The following is an 18,120-nucleotide window of genomic DNA, read 5'->3' on the forward strand; positions in this document are numbered from 1 at the left end:
TAAGCCTGGAGTCTTGGCCTAAGAATAACCAGTAAATTTGCTTCCCTTGAATTTTTATTTCATTTTTCCTGTGTTTTAGCTCTATCTCCCTACTTTTCTTCCTTATCCAGTTTTCCCTCTTCATCTTCCTCTGTGGATGGGCAGCCTGATGATCCACTTGAACATAAATCCAATTAAAAATGTCCATGGGACATTTTATAGCTGCATCCCACAACTCCTTAATGCAACAAGCCACGAGAACTTCGTGTTTGCAAAAAAATCCTGTAAAAAACCTTTGGGTTTTTCCTTTTTTTTTTTTTTTATGTAAGATAATACCATCAGTAAAAACAGTGTAAAAATAGTGTCAGTTCAAGGTTACAAAAAAACTCTGGACATTCATCTACATTTAACAGTTCAGCAACAAGAACAATGCCAGTAAATTTCTGGAGGGCAACATGAGGTACAGGATTTTATAGCAATCCTGGGGATCACAAAGCTGCAGTGGGGGAACCTCACTTTTTTTTACACACCATTCTCCAGGCCGTGACATTTCAGGCTAAATGATATGAGGTGTGATAAATGCAAGCTTTCGTTTGAATACAAACAGATTCTTAAAATATTTTAACTAGGTCTATAAGTGAAAATAAATTAGGCCGGTGGGATTTAGGGAAAGAATTCAGGTTCTGTGGGATTTTCTAAGTTTACTGCTTAAGTTAGAAATTACACAAGCTTTCAAAGCTTTTGGCTCTAGGAACAAGCACTTCAAATTAATTCTGAAATTAAATCACTCTCTTGACTGGCAGCATAAGAATACACAAAAATCAGTGTATTTATTCTTAACCACACCAGAACAGGTGGTGTGTGAACTCCCCCAAACAGCCATGCTTTGTCTCCCAGCTTCCGTAAGAAATCCAACTTCTTTTTCTTCCTTTTTCTTTTTTTCCTAACAAGGGCAAAGAGATGGAGATGTGCAAAAAGGAAAACTGTGATCTGACTTTGAGTTTCTAACAAATCTAATCATGCTCTTTTCACTGAAATCTCCAGGGAACCATTCTGACTTTGTGCAGCTGCATTTGGTTGTAGTTCAGCCTTTGGATCTTTCATAGAATCCCAGAATGGGTTTGGAAGGGATTTTAAGGATCATCCCATCCCACCCCAGCCATGGCAGGGACACCTCCCACTGTCCCAGGTGCTCCCAATGTCCAGCCTGGCCTTGGGCACTGCCAGGGATCCAGGGGCAGCCCCAGCTGCTCTGGCAATTCCATCCCAGCCCCTGCCCACCCTGCCAGGGAACAATTCCTGCCCAAGATCCCATTCAGCCCTGCCCTTCTTCAGTTCAAGGCCATTCCCCCTTGTCCTGTCACTCCATCCCTTGTGAAAATCCCTCTCCAAAAGCCCCTGTCCATAATGTGGGCAGCAGTCTGTTAATCAAACACATTATCAAATCACTTGGATGCCTACCGATTATTCTGGTTTATCTGAAAGCAACACTGTCAATACATTCCTTTATTAACCTGATGATTAGAACAATTCTAATGAAGACACTTGGGGAAAAAATGCAAACCCAGGATTTGTCCAAGATTCAAGCTACTCTATGAGGTTAATTAGGGAGTGGGGAAGTTGATTAATATGATCATATTATTAGTGGGCAGGGGCTGGGATGGAATTGCCAGAGCAGCTGGGGCTGCCCCTGGATCCCTGGCAGTGCCCAAGGCCAGGCTGGACATTGGGAGCACCTGGGACAGTGGGAGGTGTCCCTGCCATGGCAGGGGTGGGAATGGATGATCCTTAAAATCCCTCCCATCCCAAACCATTCCATGATTCTGTGATTAATAACATACCAAGTTTTTCTATGCTGTGCCCTCCCTTTTAAAGTCCATACACTGTCCTAGACTGATTTATGTCTCGTTTTGAGGTTTTCAAATTATTTTTAGAAGCACGTGACTTTATTTAAAACTATATTGTGATCTAAGCTCATGGGAAAAGGCAAAGTTAGCTATTTGATGAACACAAGGATATCTTTCTCAATGAAGTATAAATATTAATCCCTGAGTACTTCTGGGCAGTTTAAGCTTAGGCAGCATTTTCTTCTCCTAAATAAAAGTTACAATTCAAAAGCAAAATTGACAGCCATGGAATTAGCAAACCAACAGCAATAATATACACATAATATGTTGCATTTAATATTACTTATAACAAGATATGACATTTATTATGGCATATTGTATTCTGCTGCATGTATCATACTCTTCAAGCTAATCCTCCTCTTCATAAAGCAGCAATAATTTGAAACTTCAGCATTCCATTTTTTCCACTTTATTACCGAATTCCCGTTTTAAAATGTGAGCATGAAAACAGCACTGTGTAAAATGAAACTGCAAAATGGGCCTGAAACCCTGCCATGACCAGTCCTTCACTCTTGCTTTAACTGTGCAGCCTTCCAGGGCTTCCTCTCAGATTTAAGGAATGATTCCCCTCCAATTTAAGGAATTATTCCCTTCAAATTTAAGGAATGACTCCCCTCAGATTTAAAGAACTATTCCCCTCACATTTAAGGAATGATTTTCTTCAAATTTAAGAAACAATTCCTCTCAGATTTAGGGAACGATTCCCTTCAAATTTAAGGAATGACTCCCCTCAAATTCAAGGAACTATTTCCTTCAAATTTAAGGAATTACTCCACTCCGATATAAGGAATGATTTCCTTCAGATTCATGGAATGATTCCCTTCAAATTTAAAGAACGATTCCCCTCAGATTTAAAGAACAATTTTCCTCAGATTTAAGGAACAATTCTGCTCAGATTTAAGGTATTATTTCCTTAAAATTTAAGGAATGATTCCTCTCATATGTGAGGAACAATTCCCCTCAGATTTAAGGAATGATTCCCCTCAGATTTAAATGATGATTCCTCTCAGATTTAAGGAGCGATTCCCCTCAGAGTTAAGAAACAATTCCCTTCAGAGTTAAGGAATGATTACCCTCAGATTTAAGGAATGATTCCCTTCAGATTTAAGCAATGATTCCTCTCAGATTTAAGCAATGATTCCCCTCAGATTTAGGGAATGATTCCCCTCAGATTTAAGGAATGATTCCCCTCAGATTTAAGGAATGATTCCCCTCAGATTTAAGGAACAATTCCCCTCAGATTTAAGGTACAATTCCCCTCAGATTTAGGGAACAATTCCTCTCAGATTTAAGGAACAATTCCCCTCAGATTTAAGGAATGATTCCCCTCAGATTTAAGGAACAATTCCCCTCAGATTTAAGCAATGATTCCCCTCAGATTTAGGGAATGATTCCCCTCAGATTTAAGGAATGATTCCCCTCAGATTTAAGGAATGATTCCCCTCAGATTTAAGGAACAATTCCCCTCAGATTTAAGGTACAATTCCCCTCAGATTTAGGGAACAATTCCTCTCAGATTTAAGGAACAATTCCCCTCAGATTTAAGCAATGATTCCTCTCAGATTTAGGGAATGATTCCCTTCAGATTTAAGCAATGATTCCTCTCATTTTTAAGGGTGCTCCGAGGCTGTGTTTGTGTCCCTGTGATAACGGGGATTGTTCAGGAACTTCCAGCAGCAGGGAAATCCAATCTCCCATCGGAGTTCAACACGGGTTAATTGCTCTGCAAAACGGGTATCTTTTTTTTATGACTCAATTCCCATTGGGAATTCCAAAGCTCCCTCTGCACTGCAAGCAGGGGGCCCACTCCGTTAACAGGAAGAAAATACACTAATTCTACACGATATAAAAAAAGAAAGAAGGGCACATTTTGCCTTCAATTCCATGGAAAATCAGGCACACAAGGTGCGTGACAGGAAAATAGGGACCTGATTGTTCGGTGCCCTCAGGAATGGTGCACAACAGGTGGAAAGAAAATCAGGGAAAATTGATGTAAAGGAGACGACAAATCCTAATAGCGAAATCTTTCAGCGAGAATGTCATGGAAAATGGCATGGCAGGGAAGAGTCTGGGAATGGCACAGGACCAAATCAGTGCCAAAACCTTCCGAATTCTTCCCTTTTTACAGGCGAGGGGATGAACAGAGTCATGTCAGGGCTGTGTCATAAAAATTCCTGTGTGATCTTTTCTTATCAGGCTGAGCTTTCTCCAGCACTGGCTGGTGAAAATCACTGCCCAGAAATGAATGGCAGAATAAAGTATGAAATACTGTACATTTAAAACTAAATTAGCAAAAAAAACCCTACTGTTGAACTTAATTTTGATTTTATAGATATTATTAGAAATTAGAAATAGAAATATTTCTTTGTTACTCTCAAGCCTTATGAGTGTATTAAGTGTGTCTCTATAATATAACAATGTAATTTGGAAACAAACCTTCCTCTCTTATTTGAGCTGGTGTTTATCACCAAAGGAAGGCACAAAATAGTGAATATAAAAGAACACCCTTGAGGAAGAAAAGCATAGAAGCAGCTATTTAATGCAACAACTTTTTTTGTTTTGAGGATAAAAAGTCCTTCAACCATGTAAATAAATTAAGAAATGAAAGGTTAAAAGTTGGTGATAGAAGTGATGTAAATAATGAAGGAATAAGATATAAATAAATAAATAAATAATCCTGTATTTAGGAATGTAAAGAGCAGGTCTATTGCTCTTAGTATCAAACTTTGGATTATAATTAAGACATTAATCAAGCAAAGCATTCCTATCCCATCCTAGAGTTTAACAAAATCAAGGGATCTGAGTTTTTAAAGGCAATATCAAGTATTGTGACCTTGATATCCAAACTGACAAAATATTTTTGAGTTATGTAGCTGCAGAAAAGATTGAGTATAGAAGATGTGCAGGGTCTGAACAGCACACGGTTTTATAAATTCCTATTTAAAGTTCCCATTTCCTGAGAGAAAGGCACCTTTCCTGCAAGGAAGAATCCTTCCTGCACACCATGGTATTCTCCAACTCCCCAACCAAAATTCCTGAGGGAGGAGGGTGGAGAGGGTTAATTTATACAAACTGTTAATGTTGGTGATAAAATACTCATTTTTAACAGGCTAACAATGTACTGGGAGAGTGTCACCATGCTAAAATACAAAATTTATCCTGGAACCATGGAATGCTTTGGGTGGGAAGGGGTCTTAAAGCTCATCCCAATCATTCAGCTTTTTAAGAATACAGTTTCAATGGAGAATAAGGGGCATCACCAAGGTGCAAGGAATAACTAAACACAGAGTAAAACATCACAAGGGCTTGAAAACAAAATTAAAAATCCCCCAGTCCCTAACTCAGTTTGTCAATCTCAGCTTGTTTGCCCCTGAAGTGCCGTTCCCATCTCCTTCAATTACACACTAGTTTTCCTTAACTCAGACCTGCATCAGCATCATCTGTATTTTCAATTCAACTAAACCAAGAGTTTTCAAATAAAATGAGTCTTCATGCTCACTTGCCAAAATTAGAGCTGTAGTTCAGATTTTCAAAATTCAGCAGTATGCATCTAGGATAGTAAAAGGGCACCAACAATGGAAAAGATTTCCTTCTGCAAAGCTTTGAGCTGTTTGGAAATTGTTTATTCTCAATTGACATTTTATTTAAATATCCTATTCAGCAGTTATGAAAGGAACCTCAGCCCACATTTCACTTCCACTAAAATTCATCGCTTTTGTGTCAAACTTTCCCTAACAATAGCACTTTGTGCTTTTTAAATATTGGGGAAAAGGGATCCACAATGGCACTTCATACAGAATATATCCCGTGCTGGCTTAGTCACGTGTAAATCAAATTTTCTGCCAACTAAAATACTGAAACTGGATCTAAGATAAAGAATAAAACTGAAATTTCTATCTCATTAATTTAATTTTAGTGAAATGCTCGTGAAACCATTCCAGCCAGTTAGGGTGTGCAGAAACATTAGAAACAGAAATATTTCTTTGTTACTCTCCAGCCTTATGAGTGTAATAAGTGTGTCTCTATAATATAACAATGTCATAATCTGGTGTATCACTAGACCAGATGCAGCCTCAAAAACAATGGTTTCATTTTAAAACCTGCATTCCCAGGGATGCTCTGAGGAGGCACAGAAAGTGGAACAGTTTCTGGCAGGGTTAACCTGGTCAGGTGGCACTAGGATAAACAACTGGTAAAAAAAGAATTCCGACACTCAGGAAGAATTTCCTTTTACAGAAAAAAAACAATGTTTGGGAGAGGATTTGAAATTTCAGTTTGAGAACTAAAAGTTGCAGCGCTTTAAAAAACAGCCTGAAACATGAAATCACAGAAGAAATATTGAACATTTAAAATAATATACAACATTTTAAGGAATTTTTACTTGACAATTAGGCCAATGCCACTAAATTTCGGGTACCTACAGGTGAATTCTCACTTTGCTGTGACCTCAGGACACACAAATGCAGGCCAGGGACAGTACAGTGAGCACCAAACACCCCAGCCACCATCTGGAGAGCTCATGAACAATCAAGGGATCCCAAATTAAACGACACAACTTTCCCTTAGAATCTTTAGGACAACACTGTCAAGTCCAATCTATTCCCTCAGCCTCCAGAATCAATTTTTCAAACTTTATGACAGGTCTAATAGTTCCCACCTGTTCCTCCTGCCTGACTTTTGACTGGCACGTTCCCAGCCAGGGTGGAAATGCAGACAAAGGCCCCTATTAGGCTCCGGCTGTTTCTCTACTGTGAGGTTGCTCAGCCATTAAATTAATTCCAGCCCCTTTTCCCCCTCTTCCATCTCTTCATTTTTGGGGGGTATGGAAGTTTGGGGAGGTGGAAAAGGGAGGCAGAAGTTTGGCATCCAGCTGGTGGGAGAAGTACGAGAAAATCTGAAGTCACAGAAGTTAAATGCTGAACTTTTGGGATAATCTACTAATTAAACAATTTACAACAAATCCCATTCATTAGGATCTCGAGGTGTCTGTGTATTTTTAACCATCAAAACTTGGTAAAATTTGAGAGAATCAAATTTGGGAGACGCTAACAGAGTCCCTCATGCAGTGCCTGATTACATAAAGGAAGTGTTGCAACATTTTTCTGGGAATCCTGAAGGATGAATAAGTAACTATTTTTTCTTCAAGCAAAGAAAATTCTTTTTCCTGAGATGTATGTTCCTTTCATTCAGAACTGGCAATTAGACACAAGCACCACACACACATCCTAACAAATTCATATTGCTTCTTTCAGAAGCACCTTAAAAATCTGACAACTTTTTCCCCCAATAAAAATTACTTGATTTTTGCATCGTTTTCTAGAGATTTAGGAAATGTTATCATTTAAAACTCAAGGTTCTTTAGTGAACTGCAAATCTCAAGGGTTATATTATTCTATTATCCATGACAACAGAGTATTTACAGCATCAACCATAACACTTAAGACAATTATTTTAACTTAATACAAAGGTCTTTCTGTGAGATAAATTTAATGTAAAACAGATTATTAATAAATTAATATTTTTAATTCAAATTATAATCTAGGACCACCTTCCCAGCATAAGCCACTTAGAACCAGGACTTGTAGTTTACCACTTACCTGAAAATTGACTATTTAAGCCTCATCATGGTGGGGGAAACATTGAAGACCTACATCTGTGAGCACTTCATTGTATTTGGATTACTCAATATAAAAAAAGCAACCTTTAAACACATCTGAAAAACCAAGACCACTTCTCTTATCTCCCTTGCCTTGATAATTAATCATTCATAAATTGGTCAGATTCTATTTAGCTTGATCCAAATCAAATCACAAACCCCTGAATTAAACACTTCATTTTACTGAGACGTTGGAATAAAGTTACTGAGAACCAAAACCAGCTGTGAGGGAAGAAACCTCCTGATTTATTCAATTATCACCAATTTCTTTACAGTCCTCTTCCAACCCTGTGGGCTGAACATGCTGTGAGCACTAAAAATGAAGAAGCAAACGCTACAAACAACTGTATTTCTGTAAAACAACTCCTCATGGCCTCTTATCAAACTGGCATGTCTCTATCTCTGCAAAATCAGCTGCAGGATGTAAATCTGGGGGAGAGGATTGGCAAAATCAGACAGCAACATCTTTTTAATGTGTGGCTGTTTGAACACACAGAGAATGGTTTGGAACTGAAATTTGTATTTGTCCATAAATTGCAATTTAGGCTCCAGGCTGAGAACTGAAGCCATTATTGGTTAACTCATCAGTGATAAAAATACTCGAGACAATTTAATCCCCAATTAAAGAAAAAATCCCAAACAAAATTCCTGAGGTTGTTTTTCACCTGTAAAATTTGTCTGCGATTCCTGCAGGTAAATTAACCTTGATATTCAAAACTAACTGCCACAAGAATTTACAGCTGCAGGCTTGGAGTTTCTGTCCTGAAGAGCAACAACTTCCCCAAGACAGTTTTTTCCATCAAATTTCCACTAAACACGACAGTACAGCCTTTGTACACAGACTCCAAGCTGAGATTTAGTAACTGTGATTTTCCTATCACTTAATCCCATTTAAACTCTAATGAACAACCTTCTCTAAGGTATCCCACAGCTCATTCACAAGGATCGTCTGTGTGATGATGAAAGAACCTCTAGCAGAACCCTAATCCATGATTTAAAAACCCAAACCAAGCACTAAAGAGCATTTTAGGGAAATATTCAGCAAAAGAAATGAGAGAAAAGAGGAATGTTAAAAGTAGGGGCACAACCTGCTCGGTGTCACTCTTCTCAAGTAACAGGCTTAGAGAATAATTTGCACTAGAGAAGGCATTTAATCTAAATATGAATATTTATTAGATTAAATTTTCTTACGGTGATCTTCAGAGGAATAAAGACTAAACTCCACTACCAAGCAGAAAGTTGTCCCACTCAGCTTTCCCTACCCTTTATGGCTCAGTATTTTATATATTATCAATTAATATCCTGTGAACATAAATTCTCTACTTTGTATCGTTTTTTTCCTGAACACTGTGCGCCACCATAATTATGAATCCCCGATCAGAAAGTTAATTCAGGATGCCCTGGATCCCCCATCTTACCCATCCAGAAGATTCATGGTCGTGGTGGTCACCTCAGTGAAAAGAAGGATCTTTCCCAGCTTCTTGGTTTGGAGATGCTGCTGGTAGTTCTTCAGGCTGAAATGTTCTGAGGAGAAACTCCCCATCTCCGTGATCACCGGCATCAGGGACGGAGTCACTTCCACTTTGGACTCACAGGACGAAACAAATTTCAGAGACACCTTGCTGGATGCCCTTAATCCCTCAGCATCCACGTTCCCCTCCAGCCACTTCAGGAAAGCGAGATGGATTTCCTGCAGGCAAGGGAAATGAGATGAGAAAGACAGATCACCCCCTGTGAAGACACAAGGACATTCTTCCAAAAACATTTTCATTCAAGACATCTCCTCCTTCAGACAGGGAAATTAACTCTGTTTCCTCTTCAAAAACAAAGTGCTGCTGTTCATTCTAGTCCAGCCTAGCCTGACTACTTGACACTGTCCTAGAGTTGAGACCACACTTCTTTGAAGGTTAATTAAGCTTAATTTTTCTCTGTAGCAGGGTTTGTAGTGCACTTCCTACATGAAGTGTTCATGTTTCTCAACGTGCTGAGATCCTCTGCTGGAAGAAGCCCTTTAGTCCCTCACCAAGACTCGATTTAAAGGCTAAACCAGCAGTAAAACAAACATTTGCTGCTTTCTCAGTGGAGTATCTGCTAAAAATGCTCAAACCTTCATCTAAGGGATGATTTAGTGCTATTAGAACCCATCTGGTCACACCCTGAAACAACTGCTCCACATTCACTCTGGCTGGAGATAACTAATTCTTAATTTATATTTATTATTATATATATAAATATATATATTTATTTATACATATTTATAATTATACATTTATACATATTTACAATTAATTTATATTAATATTCTTATTAAAGATAACTTTGAGAGGTTTGATATTAAATGTTTGCCATGTCTTTAGGAACAGCGACAAACACAGATTCTGGGACTTCTTGTTCAGTGTGCAGCTTAGATTTCAGAGAGTTGAAGTTGTCTTTTACTTGAGAAATGAAACCACAAAAAATGGTGGTTTCAATTTGACTGGAAATAAGGCACTGGTGATTCTTGCCCTCAAATTTCCAAGAGGAAGAGATCTGATTTTTAAATAAAAAAGGTCCTTACCAAAACCACACCCCTCATTCCCATCACTGCTGTATCAGGGAACTGGAATATTTTCCTGTGTGACGCTGAAGGCAGGACTAAACTCTCCTGCCCTTGAACAAGATGTCTCTGAGCTCCAGCCCAACTCTTCAAAACCCACAAACCACAAGCTGAGAGCAAACTTCCCATAAACAGTCATCCATCCAAGGAAAAACTCCTCTTTTCCACATCCCACTGTTCAACCTGGAGAAGGAATGAGAGAAGTGCTCCTGTTCCCAACACCTTCCTCTGGATTTCCACCCCCAGACATGACCTATTCTCAAATTTCCCACCCTTTGCTGCCTTTGTGTCAGCCCTGCAGCACCAGGGCCAGAGTAGGACACAAAGAAAAGAATAATTTTTCCCAAAACCTGTCAAGCACTTGGTTCCAAGCCCCAGGACAACCTAAGAACAACTCAGCAGCTAAATTACAGAGAAATCAGTCCTCATATCTTGCTTTCCTAAAGCTCCCTCTGAATATTTTCTGTCTAAACTCTGGGATAAAATATCTTTAAATATTTCCTTTCCTCCTTTTTTTTTTTTATTTTTTGCTCTGCATAAATGATGATGTGATGATGATTAAAGGTTTTGTGAGCATTTCTTTGACTTGCACCTTCACTCACAGTAACACCAGAGCTTTGACAGAATAAATAAATTCCTTACACATTATCCTACTTGTTTTACATACCCACAGTAACTGATTGGCTGTAACTGATATTTAGAAAAATTACAGCTTTCATTTCTGTCAGGGAGAACATGGAAAAACTGTGCTTAATCAAAGAGTGTTTTCCTATTGCTTTCCAAACATAGAAATTCACTCAGCAGCACTGGATGTGCAAGTCCCTACACACAGAGACAGAACTTTAACTCACCTAAGGATGGGTTTAAAGTCTGACAGAAATTAAATTGCAAAATAAAGGTGATTAAAGTGTGATTACATTGTAAATAAATAATGAAAGTGCTTGAGGCTGTGTCAGAAATTATGATGTGCTTTTGTCACAGAGTATTTTCTGCAAAGAACAAAATAGTGCCTATTTCTGTGTGATGTTCCATTATCACAAATATGCCACATAATCCCAACCATTTACTCTCCTGAGTATATTATTTCAAGTGATTTTTTTTCCCCACAGATTTTAGGCAAACTTCTTGATTTCACTGCTTTTAACACATCCTGAACCATTTAAGAATTGTTGAATGTGTATTATTATAAAGCTAATTTCCACCAGAACATCCATGTGCTTATTGATGTGATCAAAAACATAAACACATAATCAAAGATGCGGATTTTTACATATTCCTAAGAAAATATGGGTTTACATGTTTAACAAAGTTTCAAGTACTGGTCACAGTAGGAAAATTCATTTTTACTGTAAGAACTTCCTTCACACAAAGTTCCAGACACAGGGATGCTGAACCAGTGGGCTGTCCCCACAATTACACTGGCACAGAAAAAAATACCATTATTGTATAATGAAATGAACTTCTGTGCAAAGTCAGGGTTACTTTCAGCTTCAAGTCCACTGAACAGGAATAGAATCATGTGAGAACTGTGTGATTTAAGCCGAGGATCCAGCTGCAATTCCCAATCTCTCCTATTCCAGCAGCATCTGCCGTTCTGCAGCAGCCTCTGGTGGCCACTGGTGTGAGAAATGTTGGCTCAGGAACTCCTGGACACATCTGGGAGCAGCCCAGGCATCCAACACAGGGCAGGGAATACCCAAACTGCTGGACACGGCTTTCCCTGGAAAATTCTGGAAATCCTGGAAGATTCTGCTCCAAGCTTGAATGGATTGTGGAATCCCAGAAGCTGCAGCAGTTCCGTGTTCAGGCTCTGACAGGATCTGCAGCTACTCACACCCACGATCATCACGGAAAATCTGGATTTCACAACATTCCAGAGACACACTTTAAATTTAATAGATTTTTAAATAAATTTAAATAAATTTAATATAATTTAATAACTAAACTGGTTGAAGGGTGGCACAACTAAATTCTGAAACTGTTCTTCATCAGGTTTGGGCAGGAGAACTGAAGGCAAGCTAAATTAAATTTCATGAAGTACAGAATCCCAGAATGGTTTGGAAGGGATTTTAAGGATGATCCATTCCCATTCCTGCCATGGCAGGGACGCCTCCCATTATCCCAGGCTGCTCCAAGCCCCAGTGTCCAACCTGGCCTTGGGCACTGCCAGGGATGGGGAATCCCCAACCTCCCTGGGCACCCTGAGTCAAGGCCTCCCCACCCACAAAAAAAAATCACAAAATTCTTCCTAATATCTAATTTAATCCTGTTCTCCTTCATCCTAAGGCTGTTATTTCCTATAAATCTGTGGGGTTTATCTTCCAACCACACTTTTCAAATGTACACTCCCTAAGGCAAAGATATTCCCTTCCTTCTCAAAGTAAGAATTCAATTCCACATCCCAACCAAATAGCTTGGTGACAAGAGAGCTACTCAGCTTTTCACAGTTAAAATATTCATCTACAAGTTTAATATTTGTAAGAAGAAAATGTTTCTACCTATATTTTAAATGGTAAAAAAATATAATTTCAATGCATTAGAAGAAAAAACTCACCAAAAAGCAGAAAACACAGCACCAACAGCAACTACCCAACACCTCTCACTAATAAATTCTCAATTTAAATCCTTTAAAGAGAACCAAGGAGAGATTGGGAATTTCCAAGCACTGATCTGCTAGCCAGAGACACACCAGGAGAATTCTGATTTTTCAGACTGACAGTGGCACTGAACGAAAAGTTCTGAGCAAGAAGGGAGATGTAGAGGACAGCAATTCCCAAAATTCCCAGAAATACAAGACTAAGCTACTGCACACTACAGACATTCAACTCCTCCACTCATCAGCACAAATTGTGGTAATTATAACACAGAGAAGGAATAGCAAAAGCTGTATTTTATTTATGATTTCACATCTGCTTTCTATAACTGTAAGAGTTTGCTCAGGTGTGTGCAGAAACTGCTCCGGAACAGAAGTTTGCTTTCGCTGTTTAAAATTCTTTTTAACTTCATAATCATTAAGTTTCACTTTTCCCCAGCGCTCACTTAGAGGTTGAGACTGAACAAGGAGGAAAGAGGGAGACAAAAACCAGCTGCATCTGGACCCTTCTCTGTTGTAGTATAAAATAACACAAAATTACAGCTCCTGATGGAGAAGATTTTATTTGCACCTGGGCTCTGACAAACAATGAGAGTTCTGCACTGAGCACATGAACTCCCGTTTACAATGGTTGAAAATAAACCCAAATCCAAGACTTTATTCTTACAATCTGTTTATATCGATAGGATTTGGATCTGTTTATATAGATGGGATTTTTTATTTTTATCTCTATGTACACAGATAAATGCAATTTCTCTCTTGCTGGGCAGATTTGGGAGCTGCTCTTTCCTGCCAAACTCCAACGATGGGCCTGAAAACTCCCTATCAATGGAATTCTTTGTTAAGACAAAATTCACTCACAGCCTAAATTCATTTGGTTCCTATTACAAACGTGGAGGCAAAATGAAATGAAAGCTAAAAATACAATGCCATAAACCAAACATTTTCCATCGGCTCCCTCCTCTCTTGTGAGGGAAAAGGAGATGATTTGAACCATGATGCTCTACCTGAACACTCAATATTGGGATTAAAATATTGTACTTTAGCTGTACAGAAGCTAGGCCAAATATTCACTTTCTGGAGACACAGAACATGATTTTAAAACTTTCCCCTTCCTTTGGATAAAAGCTAATGATTTCAAATTAACTGCCTCTGTTTTTGAGATGTTTCCAGTTGATACACTGGTTCATGTGTTATCAGCTGATGTAAATATTTATATTTATATTTATAATTTATAGACACAGAAACACACACACACACATATATATACACACATGCACACACACACACACACACATATATACATATATATATTTTATGCTTGTATTTTTAAACTGCAAGCAAGTGAGGATTACACAGGCAGAAAGCATCAAATTTTTCGAGGAGCCTGTCTGGAGCAAAACCAGACATCACACCTCCAATATGACTAAAATCTGCTTTTTTTTTTTTTACAGAATTGCCTGCTCCCAAAGGAGTATTATACAATTCAAATAGGATCTCAAATGTATAGATTTCAACCCTATGGATTCTCTATTAGCTCTGATAGGAAAGGAAATATTTTAATGAAGGGTTGTCTTTTGAGTTCAACTTGAAATATAAAAATTCACACACATACACACAAAAAATATCTCCATGTCCTCCTTGTCTTACACAGCTTTGCTCAACATCCTTGAAGGTTTCAAGGTGTTAAATTTAAATTAACCACTGGGGAGCTTTCATAGCATCCCCTGGATCAAACAGAAGCAATATTTAACATGACCAAAAATAAAATCTAAAAACCATATCTATAAATACATAAACATATAAATGTACTTACTGTAAATACACATAATATGCAGGAAAAATTATATTATCTACCATCCTTATTAATTTCAAACCCTACCTTTTAATGAGGTTTTGGAAAAGATTTTATATATAAAATTTACTACCTCAATCTTTCACTAAAATTCATTGTTTTCCCTTAAAAGCAAAGTACAACTGCTTTCCCTCTAGGAAAAATTTGAAGAAATGAGAGGGAAAGAAAAAAAAAGAGATGCAAAAATTTGATAGAGAAATAAGGAAAGATCCTCTCTTGGTGATCACAGAGAAAGTGGAGAGGATGAAGAACTGGTATTAGATCTCATACAGTAGTAGTAGTAGTAGTAGTAATAATAATAATAATAATAATAATAATAATAATAATAATAATAATAATAATAATAATAATAATAATAATAATTTCAATGCTGATGTCATTAATATTTAATCCCATTCCCCAACTGCACATTCACACCTGGAATTCTCAATGTTGCCTTTCCAGACTTAACTAAAGGCAAGCTCGGAGATGGATTTTCTCACAACTGAAAACAAAGGGAACCAACAGAACGTTTAAACACAAAAAAACCTCTTTACAACACATTCAGAATCTGAAAATAAATGAAGTACTCAAATTAATCCAGTTTTTAGGAAGTTTTTTAAAAACTCTTTTAATATTAACTGTTTACAATTAATTTCAGGCCATTCTTTTCACCAGTGTTTTAGTTCACAGGGTAAAAACATTTTAAATCCCCATTTCTCCACTCCCTCCTTTCCCCATGGCCTGAAGAACTTCATAAAGATTTTATTGTCCTACAACTGAGGCACATTTTCATTTCATGTTCTCATGAACTGCAGTTACTTGGCTGGTACTCACTGTGCATTCCCAGGATTCTGCACAGCCTGGAAATCTGTTTCAGTATATTAATAATATTTTTATATTTCCTAAACTGAGACACGGTGCAAACCAGGAGATTCTGACTGCACAAAGCACAGAAGAACATTTAGAAAGATGGCAGGGTTGGTAACTTTATGAATTCCCAACCAACCTGATTTTTCAGAGTCTCCAGAGGTTATTTTGGGTTTGGGTGATTATTTAGCTGAAGAGAGGCAGAAAAAGCTCATCATTTCTGAAAGATCATTCCAGAGACTCAGTCAAGTGCCTTATTTTGGTCTCCACTCTTCAGTGTGTTTTTAAAAACAAGTATTGCATTACATAAACACAGTGCATCATCTCAGCTCAAACAGCCACGGAGAGGAGTGGATCCATTTTCCCAACTGATACGTGGAATACTTCAGCCAAAAAAGGGAAAGATTTTTAACAAAGTGCTGCAAGGTATCCTTATCCTCTTTATTGCAGCCCCATCGCTTTGAAGGCAAAGCATCTTAGATTTCAACCCATTCCTGGACTGCACGTCCAGCAACTGCTCATAAATCCCTGCCTAAATCTGAATCCAAAATTAAATTTAGCTTTAAAAAGCTCCCTGTGTAGGCAGAAAATTCATTTATCCAACGGGCAGCAGGGCCCAGGTCAGGATTCGATGATGAAAAATAAGTCAGGGTGTTAGTTTTTGTGGAGAAAATAATGAAAAACGAGAGTCAACAGGTTATAAACAACTCAAAAAGAAATTAATTACGGTCTTCACACCAAGTTTCTTTTATCTGCATCTCTCCTGGCTTTAGCAGAGCGTTCCACTTGGGAACTGGGATACCAGACAAAGGATGGGAATAGGTGCTGGAGGTTTGCTCAGCACAAAGCAGATTTGAGGGGAGGAATGAGGCAGAGGAGGAGGAGGCCGTAAGGTGCATCCCAGATTTTGCTTCCTTTCCTTCCTCAGCTGCAGCAGAACAGTCTGGAAACAATCTTCCCAGCAGCTGCTCTCATCAACAAACTGTTTATTGTAAGAAAGTGGCTGGGTCAAAGGCTAAACGTCATCCAGAACTGAAAGCATAGCTGTAAAAAAAAAAAACAACAAAAAACCAAAAAAAACACCCCCAAAAAATAATCCTGGGGCCGTCCATACATGTGGAAAAAAAAATCCCACGACATTGGGAAGGGAACCATATTCCATGTCAAAGTCCAACAGCCTACTTAAACAAAAACTCCTTCATTTGATGGAGCGGGGTTTTACACTGCGCTCATTTCTCGCCGATTTTGAGGCCTACTCGAGGTTTCTGCTAAAACCAGAATTTGCAGTTCAGTCCTTGTCTCGTGGTGAGAAAGAGCCAAATGGAGCTGTGTTAAAATATTCTGAAATGTTTTATTAGTGCTAAGTCAGCTCCACATCCACATCCAACAATAAAACAAGGACTCCTCTGATTTATTACAAACGCGCCGTCGACACGTTACACAAAACCCCCCAACTTTAGGCTCACTATCAGTAAAAGATAAAACTTTATTTTAAAAAGCACAGGATACTGAAAATCACAGTGCAAAATCTCATTTGCCAGTGGGCAGCTTTGAGTCAGAGAAATGAAAGAGCGCACGAGCAGCTCCGTGAGGGGAACCGGCCCCGGTAATTGGGACGCGTTTGCTGCCCCAGCACATAAATCTGTTTTTTGGGGGGAAAAAGGACCCAGAGGAACAAGGTCCACCTTTGACACAACATCACCACGTAACACTTCACAAAAAGGCTGATAAATCAAGAGCTCTGAGAGGTGGTGATTTATCCTACCAGAAAAAAGGTGTGAGAAATTACGGCTCGGGCGTTTAATTCTCCGTGACACCTACTTTGTAACAAAATTGTGATTTTTTATTTTTTTTCTCTGAAGGAAAAGTCTACAGTAAATTAAACCTATGTGCAACTGGGTTAAAAATAAGCCTTGGCAGAAGGGGAAAGACATTCCACTTTTACACTAAAATCTGAGCATTATGCATATTAAAGTGGGTTTTTTGGGTTTTTTTTAATTATATAATCAAAGTCATGTTTGGAGGAATAAATTAAGATATAAATCTAACCCTAAATGCTGTACACATATATATTAAATTACTCTCAAAAGTATTCTGTATGGAGGAAAAAAAATACAGAAGAATTTTGTTCTCAGCTAATAGGGCAATAAATTAGATGCAATATATTCAGCAGCTAAAACTGGCTCTCTTAAACATCTATCACATAATACTATTTTTATTTGGTACCAAACGTTTTTCTTTTTTTCTTTTTTTTTTTTTTAACTAACAACAAAATTGTTTGTTGAAAATCTTGGAATTAGCAGTAGAATGACTAAAGTAAATAAAACCTAAGAAAATATTTTTTCTTTGCACAGATAATACCCAATTCTTAGCTGAAGGCTTTCCAGCAGGTTTGTTTTGCCTTTCAGCAGGGTTTACACACATCAAATGTGAATGAGTTTAGTGTTCATGAATATGAAATAGCAGCACAGGAGCCAAAGATTCTCCTCTTAGCACTGTAAACAAGATTTAAACTTTCAGCTTTCAGCTGGACCTCATTTTTGCCCCTTCTGAGGAAAAAAAAAATCCTCCTGTCACACATGGGAGGGGTTCTGGAGGTAAGGAAATGTCTGTGGAATATTAAGGTTAAACCACAACGCGTTTTCACACGGACCACGACTCGGGGATTACAGCACGGCCCCGTCC

At 38.2% G+C, this 18,120-nt stretch overlaps 1 protein-coding gene across 2 annotated transcripts in view; it reads right to left on the minus strand.

Annotated features, from left to right (window-relative positions):
- Nucleotides 1-18,120, minus strand: part of HLCS (holocarboxylase synthetase) — a 114,499-nt gene that overhangs the window by 70,022 nt on the left and 26,357 nt on the right. For both annotated transcript variants that reach the window (XM_005526562.3, XM_088051214.1), the window contains one exon: nt 8,961-9,232. In XM_005526562.3, the coding sequence (XP_005526619.2) occupies nt 8,961-9,232 (272 nt within the window). The remainder of the gene's footprint in view (nt 1-8,960; nt 9,233-18,120) is intronic.

The sequence above is a fragment of the Pseudopodoces humilis genome, chromosome 2 (genome assembly GCF_049639895.1).
Source record: "Pseudopodoces humilis isolate 2021_Gansu_Grassland_sample_001 chromosome 2, ASM4963989v1, whole genome shotgun sequence".
Taxonomy (NCBI): Eukaryota; Metazoa; Chordata; class Aves; order Passeriformes; family Paridae; genus Pseudopodoces; species Pseudopodoces humilis.